The sequence below is a fragment of the Pan troglodytes genome, chromosome 9, assembly GCF_028858775.2.
Source record: "Pan troglodytes isolate AG18354 chromosome 9, NHGRI_mPanTro3-v2.0_pri, whole genome shotgun sequence".
NCBI lineage: Eukaryota > Metazoa > Chordata > Mammalia > Primates > Hominidae > Pan > Pan troglodytes.
In genome coordinates this window covers 89142839-89159004 of record NC_072407.2, presented here as the reverse complement: position 1 = coordinate 89159004, position 16166 = coordinate 89142839, and the positions used below count along the sequence as shown (strand labels likewise).

Genomic DNA, 16166 nt, shown 5'->3' with positions numbered 1-16166 from the left:
GAGAATACAAAGGGATCAATTAAGTCTTTCTGTATAGACAAAATATACATTACAAATTATACCAAGGTTAGGCCGGGCGTGGTGGCTCACGCCTGTAATCCCAGCACTTTGGGAGGCCAAGACGGGCGGATCATGAGGTCAGGAGATCGAGACCATCCTGGCTAACATGGTGAAACCTCGTCTGCAGTAAAAAAATACAAAAAATTAACCCGGCGTTGTGGCGGGCACCTGTAGTCCCAGCTACTTGGGAGGCTGAGGCAGGAGAATGGCATGTACCTGGGAGGCAGAGCTTGTAGTGAGCCAAGATCACGCCACTGCACTCCAGCCTGGGTGACAGAGTGAGACTCTGTCTCAAAAAAAAAAAAAAAAAAAAAAAAAAAAAAAAAAAAAATTATACCAAGGTGATTTGCCAATATGTAATTAAATATTTAGAGTGTACATACTTTTCAAATGTTGGCACATTTCTGCCTAATGAGCAAATACATCAACCAACACATTTATAGTCATGAAGTAATACAATTCTATTTAACTCCTTAGATACTCGCTTCCACTATTAAATATTTAGGTTTCTGAATTATAAATATTACATTAAATAACATCAAACTTAATTCAAGAATAGGGAATTCTAAGGTCTAGGCATGGTGGCTCATGCCTGTAATGCCGGCACTTTGTGAGGTAAAGGCAGGATAATCGCTTGAGGCCAGGAGTTCAAGACCAGCCTAAGCAACATAGCAAGACCCCATCTCCTCAAAAATAGGGATTTCTCTATTTTATCCTTAAGTACTTGCCATTAGAATAGAAAAAGGAACATAACAATTTGGTGTTACATTCGACCTCAACCTAAATTTGTCTTAGTAAAGGAGAAAATAAAGAAAGAGCAGACAAAGTGGTAATCAAGCTGGTAATAATTTTAAAATCAAAATGTATGTGAGGTGATAGAAAAATCTTCTAAAGGATTGACAGGAGTATTTTAAAAAGTCAAAACTTAGCATCTGCAGACAAAATCCTCTCCAGCTTTTTTCTCCTTCTCCCTCTCCCTCTTCCTTCCCTTCTCTCCACGTGTAGTAAATGTTCAACATTTCCGATTATTTTATCTTAAGAAATAAGTATCAGTTCTGTATAACACAAAATAGAAAGAAAGCAAAAGCTAAGGAATTCTTTTTTCATTACAAACATTTGTAGAAGTTACTAATAAAATGTCATTTTTTAAGAGTAAAGATATTTGATAACTAAAGGTAAAAAGACAGTAATTTGTTTTCAATCTAAGATCTGGTTCCAACATGACTATGAATTAAAACGGATTTGTTCATCAGGTACGCTCAATATTACATACATCAGATATCTCTCTCTTAGATAAAGCATCATAGATTTCATCACATTTTATATTTTAAAATCGCAAACTATAAATTAACAACTAATAACTATATCAAAATTCTCATCTTACTTCTCCATTTCTTAATGTTGTGATGGTTCCTCTTGCTACACCCATTCTGAATAGTGTTTCTGTGGCCTGTAAATTAAAAAAAAAAAAAAACAGCAAAAATATATAATCTACAATCTCTCCTCAATTGTATATCCCACACCCTAAATGTGAAAAACATTCAATACTATTATATATCCAGCAACTTCTAGAGAACAATCAATAAGTTGTATATGCCTATAGTCCTAGCTACTCAGGCAGGAGGATCACTTGAGTCCACGAGTTCAAGGCTACAGTGAGCTATGATTGAGCCACTGCCTCGATGACAGAGTGAGACCCTGTCTAAAAAAAAAAGAAAGAAAGAAAGAAAGAAAGAAAGAAAGAAAGAAAGAAAGAAAGAAAGAAAGAAAAGAAATGCAACGCAACTAGAGAACTATCTACAAGGCACAATAAGAGCTAGAAGTTATAAATTATACCCCAGAAATATCATTATCACAATCTTTTAAGAGCTCAAACTTAATTGTTTCAAATGGTTATTTTGATAATCTGGTATTCTTCCAGGACTATAGTTTCGAATTAGTTTGCTTAGACAAGTTTAAACCTTAGTTTAATGAACAAAAATTAAGTTCAAATGTACCATTTAAATTCAACTTGGAAGTTATCATTTATTCTGAATTTAGTTTCCATTTGAATTTAGTTCAAATCACTTATCTGCTACTAATATAGAGACAGGAGATAAAGTAATTTAGTAATGTCATATATTAGGTGACACACCAAAATAGTTATTGCTCACTATACACTAACAATGAACAATCAGAAAAGGAAATTAAGAAAACAATTCCATTTACAACAGCATAAAAAAAAACTCCTAGGGAAAAATAAAACAAGGAAGTGAAAGACTTGTAATCTGAAAACAACAAAACATTGCTGAAAGAAATTGAAGAAGACGCAAATAAATAAAAAGACATCCTTTGCTCATGGTTTGGAATACTTATTATTAAGATGACAATACAACCCAAAGTGATCTACAGATTCAGTGCAATCCCTATTAAAATCCCAATGGCACATGTTGCAGAACTAGAAAAATCCATCCTGAAATTCATATAGAACGTTAAGGGATCCCAAAGAAACAAAACAAACTTGAAAAAAGAAGAAGAAAGTTGAAGGACTCACTTTCTGATTGAAAACTTACTACAAACCTACAGTAATCAAAAATATGTGGTAGTATCATAAAGATGGACATCTAAGACAATGGAATAGAACAGAGAACGCAAAAAGAAAACCTTGCATATATGATCAAATGATATTTGACCAGGGTAATAAGACTATTGAGTGGGCAAAGGACAATCTTTTCAAAAGTACTTAAAAAAACTGGAAATCCATGAAACTGTCCTCACAGGCTTAACAAGAATTTTGAATAGAAATATAGTTATAATTAAGCATAAATCAGCTGCACTTTGACCCACTTCCTTGTTAAGAAAAAGTCTAGAAACAGTACATACTTTCCATTTGAATCCCCATTGTTACTATAGATAGAATTTCTGACACTAAGGTGGTAAGACTTTTTTTAAGACAGATAGGGTCTCTGATGTTAGAATCATAAGGCTTTTGCTTATTCAAGATATGGAATACTTAAACAGATCCTGAATTCCAGTAAAACAGCTGACACCAACCAACTTAAAGATCCCCAAAGAGGAACCAAATCAGCATGAGAATACAGTTCCTTTGTCTCCCTGTCCCATGATCTCACCCTGCACTCTTGGACCAACCAACCATCTCCAAACCCTGGCACACTCCAAAAGCCTTCAAAACTCTAGCCCCAAACTCCACAGGGAGATGGATTTGAGGTTTCCTCTCATCTCCTCAGTCAGTGGCCCTAAATTTAAACATCTGTCTCTGCTACAATCTGATGTCTTGGTGTACTGACTTGCTGCACACATTGGGCAATGGACCTCTTACAGTTACATCCACATATAAAAGAATGAAGTTAGACCTTTACCTCTACCATATACAAAAATCAACTCAAAATGGATCAAAGACATAAATTTAAGATCTCAATCTATAAAAATCTTAAAAGAAAACATAAGGGAAAAGCTTTATGAAATTAGATTTAACAATGATTTCTTTAATATGACACCGAAAGCACAAACAACAAAACTAAAAACAATCTGGGCATGGCGGCTCACGCCTGTAATCCCAACACTTTGAGAGGCCGAGGCGGGTGGATAACCTGAGTTCAGGAGTTCGAGACCAGCCTGGCCAACGTGGTGAAACCCCATCTCTACTAAAAACACAAACATTAGCCGGGTTTGGTAGCACATGCCTGTACTCCCAGCTACCCGGGAGGCTGAGGCAGGAGAATAACTTGAACTTGGGAGACGGAGGTTGCAGTCAGCCGAGATCGCACCACTGCACTCCAGCCTGGGCAACAAGAGTGAAACTCAGTCTCTAAATAAATAAATAAATAAAACTGGATTTCACCAAAAATTAAAAACTTTAGTGCATCAAAGGACTCTATCAACAAAATTAAAAAACAACTCATGAAACAGAAAACACCTGCAAATTGCATATCTGATGAGGAGTTAATATCCAGAGTATATTAGGAACTCCTACTACTCAACAACAAAAACTAAACAACCCAATTAAAAACTGGGCAAAGGACTTGAAGAAATTTATCCAAAGAACATATACAAATAGCCAATAAGCACATGAAATGATGCTCCACATCACTAATCATTAGGGAAATGCAAATAAAAACCACAGTGAGATACCACTTCCCATCCATTAGAATGGCTATTATCAAAAAGACAGAAAATATCAAGTGTTGAGAAGGATGTGGAGAAATTGGAACCCTTGTGCACTGCTGATAGGAATGAAAAATGGCACAGCCACTGTGGAAAACAGTAAGGCAGTTACTTTAAAAATTACACATAGAATTATCATACAACCCAGCCACCCTGCTTCTGGGTATATATCCATAACTACCGAATGTAGGCTCTCAAAGAGATATCTGCATATGTTCACAGTAGTATTATTTACAACAGCCTAGATGTAGATGCAACCCAAGTGTCCATCAATGAATAAATGAATAAACAAAATATGATATATACATACAATGGAATATTATTCAGACTTAGAAAAGAATGAAATTCTGATATAGTATACAACATGGATGAGCACTGAAGATATTATGCTAAGTGAACTAAGCAAGAAGCAAAACAACAAATACTGAATGATTCACTTATATGAAGTATCTAGAGTAGTGAAATTCATTGAGACAGAAAGTAGAACAGTGGTTACTAGAGGCTGAGAGAGGAGAAATGGGGAGGCACTATATGATGGACATAGAGTTTCAGTTTAATGACAAAGTTCTGGAGATGGATAGTAGTAGTGAATGCACAACAATGTGAATTTACTTAATGCCAGTGAACTGTACACAGAAAAATGGCCAAAACAGTAAATTTAACATTGTATATATTTTACCACAATTAAAAAAAAAATAGTTATTCCTATTTCCAATGCTTCCCCATCTTACAATTGCTGAGGATTTAGACCCTAATAAAACATTCTTTAGGATTGTATCTAAAGAGTACTTAATGGAAAATCCACTGATACAGTGTAGAACATTGTAATATACAGAAAGAAAAGGATATTGATTGGTTAGTTTAGAATTTATCTAACAATTATTTCATAAGCACTGTAAAGGGCAAATTGAAGGAATTAGCGATAGAGTCAATTTGACAATGGCCTTATTTTTAAGGAGTTTACATCTAGGGGAAAGTGGAAGCAAATAACTACAGAAATAAATAAGTCATATGCATGTGAATATGTGCAATGAAAAAAATTAAGCATAATAAGCATATGAATAACAATGAGGTAGAAGGGATATTTTAAATAGAGTAAATCAAGGGTGGCCTCTTTTAGGAGAAGATAATTTGAATGGAAACTAAGTGAAACCAGAAAGTGAATAGCCAGTATGGATATTACAACGATAATGACAGTAATACTTGCTGACACTAACTCGATACCTACTATTTGCCAAAACCCCCTCTACAAGATGTCAATATATCAACTAATTTGAAAATTGGAGGAAAGAAGGTTCTAGTCAAAAGACCACAGGAGCCTGTAGGTAGGATCATACTTGGCATGTTTGAGTACAAATAAGATGGCCAGTGGGGCTGAAGGAAAAAGACTTCATGAGATGGTTGAGAGTGCATGATGGTTGAGACAAGAATAGGGTGCATGTTCCTCTGTTCAATATGTGCTTTTATTTTTCTAGCCTGGCATAAAAGGAATGCATTTCTAACCTTTAATAATCAAAAATAGGTAATCTGAAGGATGCTCTACTAAATATAAATTTTAAGAATTTATAAACTTAGAAACATCACGGAATTTTAAATTTAAAAACTAAACATACATCTAATAAAATCCAAGGGTACAAGAGGTGGAGAACTGGAGAAGGGGTAAGGAAATTGATATATGTGGGAGATGCATAAAAAAAGATGCCTAACAGATATTATGGAACCGGACCTCAGAGGATAGGTAAGAACTATCAATATCATTTTGGTGTCATCAGTGTATAAAGAGTTGATTGTAACCAGAAAACTTGATGGGGCAAATCAAGAAAGTTAAACAGAAGAAAAGAATAATAGGAAATAACAACATATAAAATGAGGCAAAAGAAAAGGATACAGCAGGGAAGACTCAAAAGTAACATAAGGGCCAGATGCGGTGGCTCATGCCTGTAATCCCAGCACCTTGGGAGGCCAAGGCGGGTGGAGCGCCTGAGGTCAGGAGTATGAGACCAGCCTGACCGACATGGTGAAACCCGTCTCTACTAAAAATACAACAAATTAGCCAGGCATGGTGGCACATGCCTGTAATCCCAGCTACTTGGAAGGCTGAGGCTGGAGAATTGCTTGAACCAGGAGGTGGAGGTAGCAGTGAGCCAAGATTGCACCATTGCACTCCAGCCTGGGCGTCAAGAGTGAAAATCCATCTCAAAAAATAAAGTAACATGAGAATCAGAAGGCATTCCAGAAAAATAAAATCCTAGAAGTCAAGAGTAAATAATTTCTCAAGAGTAAAGAATTTCAAAATGAAGAAAAGCCATTACGTTAAATATACTACAGTGAACATATAGACTTAACATTACTCCCTCCAGAAATACTACAAAAACGACAGAAGGAAATAAAAGAGTATAAACCACAAAGAAAAAAAGAACACAATAAGAGACAGACGGAACACAAAAAATATCAATGAAACTTTGGAGCATGAACAAGAGAGTAACTGACTTAACAGTACAAAGGTAGCTACAATTTCACTCTCTGAAGAGTCAGAAGACGTGCTAATTTGTTCAGCAGAACCTTAGGAATTAGAAGCATCAATAGAAAGGCACCAGAAAGCCAGAATGCAGGTAAGACTGAGAACTGGTGGACTGGCTGCAAAGCAGTCTAAAAAGGAGTTAGACTCCTCTCTTCTTGTCTACCCAGTTAGACACTGATCACCTCCCTCTCATACTAAGAGAAGATTCCCTAAAGGAAAAAAACCAGAGTTAGGATAATTAGGGCAGAAGTGAGACACTATACTAATAACGATGGGATATTAAGTCAAACCATACACAGCGAATGTTAGGCCACCATCCATCCCACCTCACCACCTACTATATCTCTTTCCATTGATCCAAAAGCAGTGGAACTCTGCTTATATCCCAACCACTTTCCCATTCTCGTGATAGGTAATAAGAGGATCCCTCTCTAGGAAAAAAAAAGCAGCCCAAGAAAAAAGACCCACAAGATGTTAACTTTTGGAAATTACATATTGAAATAGGTAGATGCTAACTTTTGGAAATTACACATTGAAATAGGTAAAGACCCACAAATAAAAACAGTGAGCTTCCATAAGTTTCAAAGTAACTTTTAAATAAAAGGCAAACAAGAATCAATAGGCATTTAAGGAATTCCTTTAACAGGAAAGACAGAGCAAAATAAACAGAAAAAAGAAATGTGGAAGAAATAAATTAAATGGAAGATCAAAAGAAATTTCTGAAAAGTACCCACAAAAACACATCCATTGCAACCATAAAACAAGAATAGGATGTTATAAGAAAAGGAACACTTTAGAGAACTGAAGGACTCTAAGAAATTATAATAGTAAAACTATAAATTTTAGTAAAAAAATTCCAAATAAAAGTTGAGAAACTCTTCCAGGAATTCAAACAGAAAAACAAAGAAATAGAGTAGAGGACACAAAATTACACTAGGATATTTCTCAATACAAGGATACGAATTCCCAAAGTGAAAGAGCCTGCTAAGTACTCATACTCAGCACAGTGATTTTTTAGAGACCCACATTAAACCACATCCTGAAATTTCATTAAACAAAGAAACAGGAATCAAAACAATCCGGGACTACTCAACAGCAATACTTGCAACTAGAAGACAATAAAATAATGCCTTATAATTTGGAAGGTAAGGAATTTCTCACATAGAAATCTGTATTAATCAAACTCTTAATTATGAAAATAATATAAAAATATTTCCAGATTTGCAAGATCTAAAGATCTAAAAATATCTACCTACGGCCACAAGCAGTAAAATACAGAGTAAATCCAAAAAGACAACTGGGATTCAACAAATTACAGAGGTAAACGGAAGTCTCAAGCAGTCAGACAAGACCGGAACAAGATAACAAACTTAAACAAATGATGTAGTGCCACAGAGGGAAAAATATAACTGAAAAATTACTAGGTGTTCTTGATAATATTGAAAGGAATCTTATGTCACAAAGTTAGGGAGTTAGTAATAGGCACAAAGAAACTAAGCAAATAAAAAGTGAGGCAATTATTAACTATGAAAAAAAATAAGGTAGCAAGAAAAGTTGTACAATGGCTCAGCTACCAGTAATTGTTACACAGTTTGAACAGAATATGTTAAACATTAAATACTATTTTAAACAAAATTTATGTATTACCATACTGTGAACATCCCTACACCACCATAGAGTGTAAAGAAAACCAAATTCCCATCTTCTGTAGTAGGAAGTCAGTAATGTGTAAACCAAAACAAGAATAGCAGTGTAGGCAAGTTAATTTAGATACAACGAAGCAACAGAGGAAATAAGGCAAAGACTGCAAGTGGTTGCCTCTGCATTGTGGAATTCATGTGTTAGAAGCAGTAGAAAAGAATACTACTATTTTCTGTAACCTTTGCAGCATACCATTTCACTTTTTTCTTTTTTTTTTTTTTTTTTTGAGACAGAGTTTCGCTCTTGTTGCCCAGGCTGGAGTGCAATGGTGCACTCGGCTCACTGCAACCTCCACCTCCCAGGTACAAGTGATTCTCCTGTCTCACCCTCCCAAGTAGCTCAAATTACAGGCATGTGCCACCATGCCCAGCTAATTTTTTTGTATTTAGTAGAGACAGGGTTTCACCATGTTAGTCAGGCTGGTCGCTAACTCTTGACCCTCAGGTGATCCACCCGCTTTGGCCTCCCAAAGTGCTGGGATTACAGGCGTGCACCACCGCGCCCGGCCACAATTTCACTTTTAAACAACACGTAAATATTTAATTACATTTTGAAAAAACTATTATAGAAGTAATCAACAGTGTCCGATAGGTCAAATACTTTACAATTTTAATAGAGCAGTGTAGATGAGAATATAGTTGAGGACTGAATGAGAAGATATAAATTGTATAAGTAAATGTGAAAAGTTTGACAATAAAGGTAAAGAATGAGATTGACTTGTGGCTAGAATGAGAATCATAGTTGAGAGAAAATTGGTAACAGGATATTTTTAGGAGAGAAGATATTTAAACACGTTTTTACTGGCTAAGTAGAAGTCAGTGTTCAGTAAGGTGGAAGAAATTACAGATACAAGAAGGAAAATGGCTATGACTGAGAAAGATTCCTGTTTAAGACAATATTAAGAACATACATAGCAATCTGTTGTCTGTGTTAAAAGGAAGCAGGTGCAGATATAACTAAACTCTCTTCCTCTCCCTTTCCCTGACCCTCTCCCACTGTGTAAATTTTCCCCTTTTCTCTTCCCCTCCCCTCTCCCTCTCTGAATTAGAAGAATAAACCTCTGAGAATGACGAAGACACTAGCTTAAGGACAGGAGTGAGAGTAGAGGAACACATAAGTAAACAGAACATAGAATTGCTAAGTAGTACTTAAGCCCAGCTAAAGTTGAAAAACACAGATCTTTGTTGTTGCAAATCCACACAGTTATGGCATTAGAAAAATAGAAAGATTCAGTTTAGAAATTGTCAAGACAAAGTTAAGCAAGGCTATAGACTTAATTAGTAAAATACAGCATGTAATTTATAAATAAGAGCTACATTTTTTCTAACTTTTTTTAAATGAGAAATAAGAATCTCTGGAACTTTTCTCCACAGGCATACACACACACACACACACACACACACACACACACACAAAGGTATAGGGGGATTTGGTGCTAAGTTAGAAAATTTTTTAAATGTTTAAAGCAAACTTAAATTTTGTAAATTCAGCACAATATGAATATAACTCCAACCCACAATTCATTGAAAGATTTATAACAGGCCAATAATGCGCAGAAGGATTATTCACATACTCAAACAAAAATTATAAATTTACTATGATAGATTTTTATTAAAGCATGTATAACTAAATGTTGAAAGGTCTAGTCTTAGAAATTTTTATTAAGAAATAAATTTCTCACCCATTATGTTCTTGTATTTATTCTATTATTAATGATACATATATTAAACTACATCTTCAATCTTCCTGTTTCTTTTTTAATTCTATTTAATCTAGTGATACGATTTTTAACAGTCCTCCTGCAGGTCAGGCTACTTACTTTATATATTTGAGGAGCAAAAGGGGAAAGGCAGAGGCAGCAAGCACTTAAAATAAAATATGCAATAATTTCTCAAAACCAGATCAAAGTACATTCTTTCTCATGTCTCAAAACCCTAGGCAATCAGAGGATCAAATTCTTTTTCGGTACCTTCTCCAATAGAAGAAGAATACCAAATTCAATCCTTTGTTCCCAACTTATTTATTTCATCAGCTCTTCCCACCAACATTTTTAAGGATATCTCATTCTAATAGCATTCTGCCAATTCAGCTAAGCTTCCTTTGTTTCTATGGGAAAGCACTGAAGTGTACAACCTTCTTTTGACCTCTGCTAAAGAGATTGCTTTTCATTTCCTTGTACCTAAAGAACTACTAACAAGGGTCAAAAATAATGAATTCAGAGCTAATTCTCAGCATTTGTAAATTTACCTATAGCAAATTCTTGATTGAAATGTCTCTTTCTTTTGAGTTTTTATAACATCTAAGATGATTAATACTAAAAACATTCATTCTATGTCAGCGACAGGGGGAAATAACTGTCTACAATGTCTTTGTTTAAAAATAAGTTAACAGCTATGCGTGGTGGCTCACGCCTGTAATCCCAGCACTTTGGGAGACTGAAGCGGGCAGATCTAGAGGTCAGGAGTTCAAGACCAGCCTGGCCAACATAGTGAAACCCCATGTCTACTAAAAATATGAAAATTAGGTAGGCATGGTGGTGCGTGCCTGTAGTCCTGGCTACTCGGGAGGCTGAGGCAGGAGAATCACTTGAATCCAGGAGGTGGAGGTTGCAGTGAGCCGAGATTGCACCACTGCACTCCAGCTTGGGCAACAAAGTAAGACTTTGTCTCAAAAAAATAATAAGTTAACAAGAGACTGTTTTTAAGAACAGTGCTAGACAAGAGACTTAAGAGACATAAAACCTAGATGTAATAAATGCAAACTTCTGGATTGGACTTTTGTGTGTGTGTTTTTGTGTATATGTGTGCAAATCAAAAAGATCTATAAGGATGTATGCTGAGGTGATAACAGCAGCAATCTCTGGGTGATTTTCTTCTTTAGTTATTTTCTATGTTCTGCTATGCACACACATTGTTTGGTAATAATAAAAATAAAAAGTAACAATAACAGTAAGCTAGGCACAGTGGCACATGCCTATAGTCCCAGCTATTCAGGAGGCTGAGGCAGGAGGATCCTTTGAGTCCAGGAGTTAAGAGGCCAGACTGGGCAATATACAGAGACTCCTTCTCTTAAAAAAGAAGTAACAATTTTTGTTACACTAAAAGTTTTATTTGTTTGTTTGTTGTTTTTTTGAGACAGTCTTGCTTTGTCACCCAGGCTGGAGTGCAGTGGCACGATCTCGGCTCATTGCAACCTTCGCCTGCCAGGTTCAAGCGATTCTTGTGCCTCAGCCTCCCGAGTAGCTGGGACTACAGGCACACGCCACCATGCCAGGCTAATTTTTGCATTTTTTAGTAGAGACGGGGTTTTGCCATGTTGGCCAGGCTGGCCTTGAACTCCTCACTTCAGGTGATCCCCCTGTCTCGGCTTCCCAGAGTGCTGGGATTACTGGTGTGAGAAGTATTATTATAATACATTTCAATAATTATCTTACAATACCTTTAATCACGTAGGCATCATCTTATAGAAAGATTTCAGTGGGTCAATTTAACATGCAATTTATAAATATAAATACAAAAATAGTTGTATTTAGCAGGTATTTATTTCCTATTAGGCAACTAGATGTCTAGTTATCTCATTTCCAATTGTTTACTACTTGGGCAACCTTAGGCAGGTCATTTAAACTCTCTACACATTGATTTTGTCTGTAAGATGGTCACAGTTAATATCAACCTGCCTGAAAGTGGTCAATGCAGGTATTAATATACCTGAAAACACTCCATAAAGAGTTAGATGGCGTAAAACATTGAATCCAAGGTCTAGTTTAGTACAGCACTTTTTGAGATTAACGGATGTTTGACAAATACTAATTTTGACTTTTCAAATGTAAAAATATGTGATGGATTAATGAAAAACCAAAAACAAAGGAACGCTAATCATAGCTGTGAATATGAAAAGCAAAAATCACCAGGTAGAGTGGCTCGCACACGTAAGTAGCCTCCCAGCTACTTGGGAGGCTAAAGTAGGAGGATCGCTTAAGGCCAGTTTTATTTTCTAAAAAATAAAAATAAAACAATTAGCCTGGCATGGTGATGCACTACTCCCAACTACTCCAGAGGCTAAAGCAGGTTCATATACAATCAATAAATTTTTGTTTTTGAGACTTGAGTCTCACTACATTCCCCCAGGCTGATCTCAAAAAACTCCTGAGTTCAACTAATCCTCCTGCCTCAGCCTCCTGAGTAGCTGGGATTACAGGCACATGCCACCACACATGGCTTCCACTGATTTTTGACAAAAGTACCACAAATACACAATGGGAAAAGGACAGTGTCTTCAATAAATAGTGCTGTCAAAACTGGATTTTCACATACAGGAGAATGAAATTAGAGCCTTGTCTCACACCATATACAAAAATCAGTGAAAACTGGATTAAAGACTTAAACATAGGCCTGAAACTCTAAAACTACTAAAAGAAAGCACAGGATAAAGACTAAACAACATTGGTCTGGGCAATGATTTTTTGAATTTGATCCCAAAGGTGCAGGCAACAAAAACAAAAATAGACAAATGGGAATTACATCAAACTAAAAAGCTTCTGCATAGCAAAGAAAACAACAGAGTAGACAGACAACCCACGGATTGGGAGAAAATGGTTGCAAACCATCCATCCAATAAAGAATGAATAACCCAAATATTTAAGGAGCACAAACAATTCAACAGCAAGAAAACAAAAAATTCAATTGAAAAAAATGGGTAAGTGACCTGGATAGACATTTCTCAAAAGAAGACATACAAATGGTCAACAGATATATGAAAAAAAAAAATCAACATCAGAAATTAGCAGAGAAATGCAAATTAAAACCACAATGATGTATCATCTCATACCTGTCAGAATGGCTTTCATCAAAAAGATGAAAGATAAGTGTTGGCAAGGATATGGAGAAAAGGGAACCTTTATATACTCTTGGTGGGAATATAAATTAGTATGGGCATTATGGAAAAAAGTATAGAAGTTTCTCAAAAACACTAAAAATAGAACTGCCATATGGCCCAGCAATCCCACTGCTGGGTATTCACCCAAAAGATTTGAAATCAGTTTGTTGAAGAGATGTCTGCACCCCTATGTTCACTGCAGCAACTATTTACAATAGCTAAGTTATGAAATCAACCTAAGTGTCCATCAACAGATGAATGGATAAAGAAAAGGTGAGGTATTTACACTATGGAATACTATTCAGCCTTTAAAATGAAGGAAATTCTGTCATTTGAGACAACATGGATGAAACTGGAGAACATTATGCTGTATAAGTCGTACCCAGAAAGACAAATATCACATGTTCTCACTTATATGAAACCCATAGCAGAAAGTAGAATGGTGATTACAGAGGCTGGAGGTGGGGAAATGAGGAGATTTGATCAAAGGGTACAAAATCTCCAGAGAAATATGGCTTTTGTTTTTCTTCTTTTGAGTACTATTGCACTGCATGGTGAATACAGTTGATAATAGAGTACAGCACATTTCCAAATTGCTAAGAGAGTAAATTTCAAATGTTCTTGCCACAAAAAAGTTAAGTAATTGAGGTAATAGATATGTTAACTAGCTTGATTTAATTATTCCACATTGTATTCATAGATTATAACATTGCTTTGTTCCCCATAAATGTATACAATTATGAATTGTGAATTTATAATAAAAAAGAAAAACCATACCCAGATACATCACTGACAAAATTATAAAATCTAAATAAAAAAAAACTCTTGAAAGTAGCCAGAAAACACACACACACACACACACGCACTTTCACACACAAAGTACATACAGTAAAACATTATGGTTAGAGTGAATTCCAAAGTATATTCCCAACTAGAAGATTAAAGGTAATACTTTCTTCATTACAAATGAAAAATTGACACTTGGAGTAATCCCTCATGATGAGAAACAGCAGTTCACATTACCAAACATTTCCCATGAAGGGAATGACTTTCTTTCCTCAAAAAAGCAACGCCTGCAGGCAAAATTCAGCCTGCCACCTGTTTATATAAATGAAGTATTACTGGCACACCACCATGCCCATTTGTTTACCTATTGTCTATGGCTGCTTTCAAATTACAATAGCAGAATTGAATAGTTGCAACAGAGACTGTATGGCATGCATAGCCAAAAACATTTACTGGCCCTTTAGGAAAAAAAGCATGCTAACCACTGATTTAATTTAACACAAAAACACCATGTTTATCTACTCGGATAGGTATGCATTCATCAGGATAATTCATTGTAAATATTTACCTGTTTTTTTAAATAAGCAATAACTTAGCAAATGCAATTTACAGCTCTACTAATAATTTCTGTAGTTTTTTTTATTTTATACTATACTATTTTCCCAATTTTTTTAATCAGGTACATATATTAGTTTTGAAATTTTAAAAGAAATTTATCAGGAACATCTAATAATGGTGAGGTAAAGGTCACATCATTCGTCTCACAGAAAACAATGTAAAATCTGGACAAAAGTATTTAAAACAATATTGGAAGAACAACAAAATGCGAGCAGAATTTACTCATGAAAGACTGCCACTGTATAATGTAAGAACTTAGTTTTTGCCTTTCTTGCCAAGGGGTGCGCACCAAACTCCCCAGTGGTTCTGACAGCAGAAAACTATATCCTTACCACATCAAAGTGGTTACATGTCAAAGTTCAAAAATTAGAGCAACTATAGTTTAAGGAGGAAATTCTGGAGGGGAAAGATCCACAGAAAGACTGAGACACAAATTCTGAATATAAATTCTACTCAAAAGCTTGACTGACTGCTTAATTTTGCATACATGTTGGAAATACTCAGGAGCCTGACAAAAAGTCAGGCAAAAACTAGAAAGGGTTCTACACCTAAAAGACAAAGCTGCTGTGTGTTTGCTGCACCTTTCACTAAGTTATGTTCTGCAACTGCACACAGCTTAGGTGAAAGAAAGCAAAAGCCTACTGGCTTGAAGTTTCAGAGGGCAGAACTTAAGGTTGGAGGACCAACTGGAAATATATAGTATAAAATGTCCAATTTCCAATCAAAAACAACTAGACACACAAACAAACAAACAAAACAGGAAAGTGTGCTCCATGGTCAGCTTAAAAAAAAAAAAAAGAAAGAAAGAAAGAAAAGAAGTCAATGAAGACTGAATCCAAATGGGTCCAGGTATTGCATTTCAAAAACAAAGATGTCAAAATAGCTTTTATAAATATGGTCAAAAGTTATAAGAAAACATGTTCAAAAAATTCTTGGCAATATGTTATTTAATAGATGGATAAATAAGGAATTTCAACAGAAAAAGGAAACTATAACAAAGAACTAAATGGAAATAACTGAGCTAAAAAAGTACAATCACTGAAATAAAAATTTGCTAGATGAGCTCAACAGAATAGTTGAGATGGCAGAGAAAAATAATCAGTGATCTTAAAGATAGATACCAGAAATTTCTAATTTGAAGAAGACCGAGGATAAAAAGACTGAAGAGAAAGGAAAGACTCAGAGACCAAGAAATATCAAATAGTTCAACGCATGTAATTGAGGTCCCAACAGGAAAGGAGATAGAAAAGGAGGCAGAAAAAAAAAATGAAATAATTGTCAAAACCCTCCTGAATGTTGAAGAAAAAAAGAGGAAGAAAAGAAGAAGAAAGGAGAAGGAAGAAGAGAAAAAAGGAGCAGAAGGAAAAGTAAAAGGAGGAGAAAGAGGAAAAAGAAAGGGAAACGGGAAAAAAAGAGGACAAGAGGGAGGGGAGAGGAAGGG

General features: G+C 35.5%; 1 protein-coding gene across 11 annotated transcripts in view; it reads right to left on the bottom strand.

Moving 5' to 3' along the window:
• TMEM135 (transmembrane protein 135) overlaps positions 1-16166 on the bottom strand; it is a 352995-nt gene that overhangs the window by 161782 nt on the left and 175047 nt on the right. For 9 of the 11 annotated variants that reach the window (XM_016921748.3, XM_016921749.4, XM_001175336.8 and 6 more), the window contains one exon: positions 1445-1510. The exons of the other annotated variants lie outside the window; for them this stretch is intronic. In XM_016921748.3, the coding sequence (XP_016777237.3) occupies positions 1445-1510 (66 nt within the window). The remainder of the gene's footprint in view (positions 1-1444; positions 1511-16166) is intronic. 11 annotated transcript variants of the gene reach the window in all.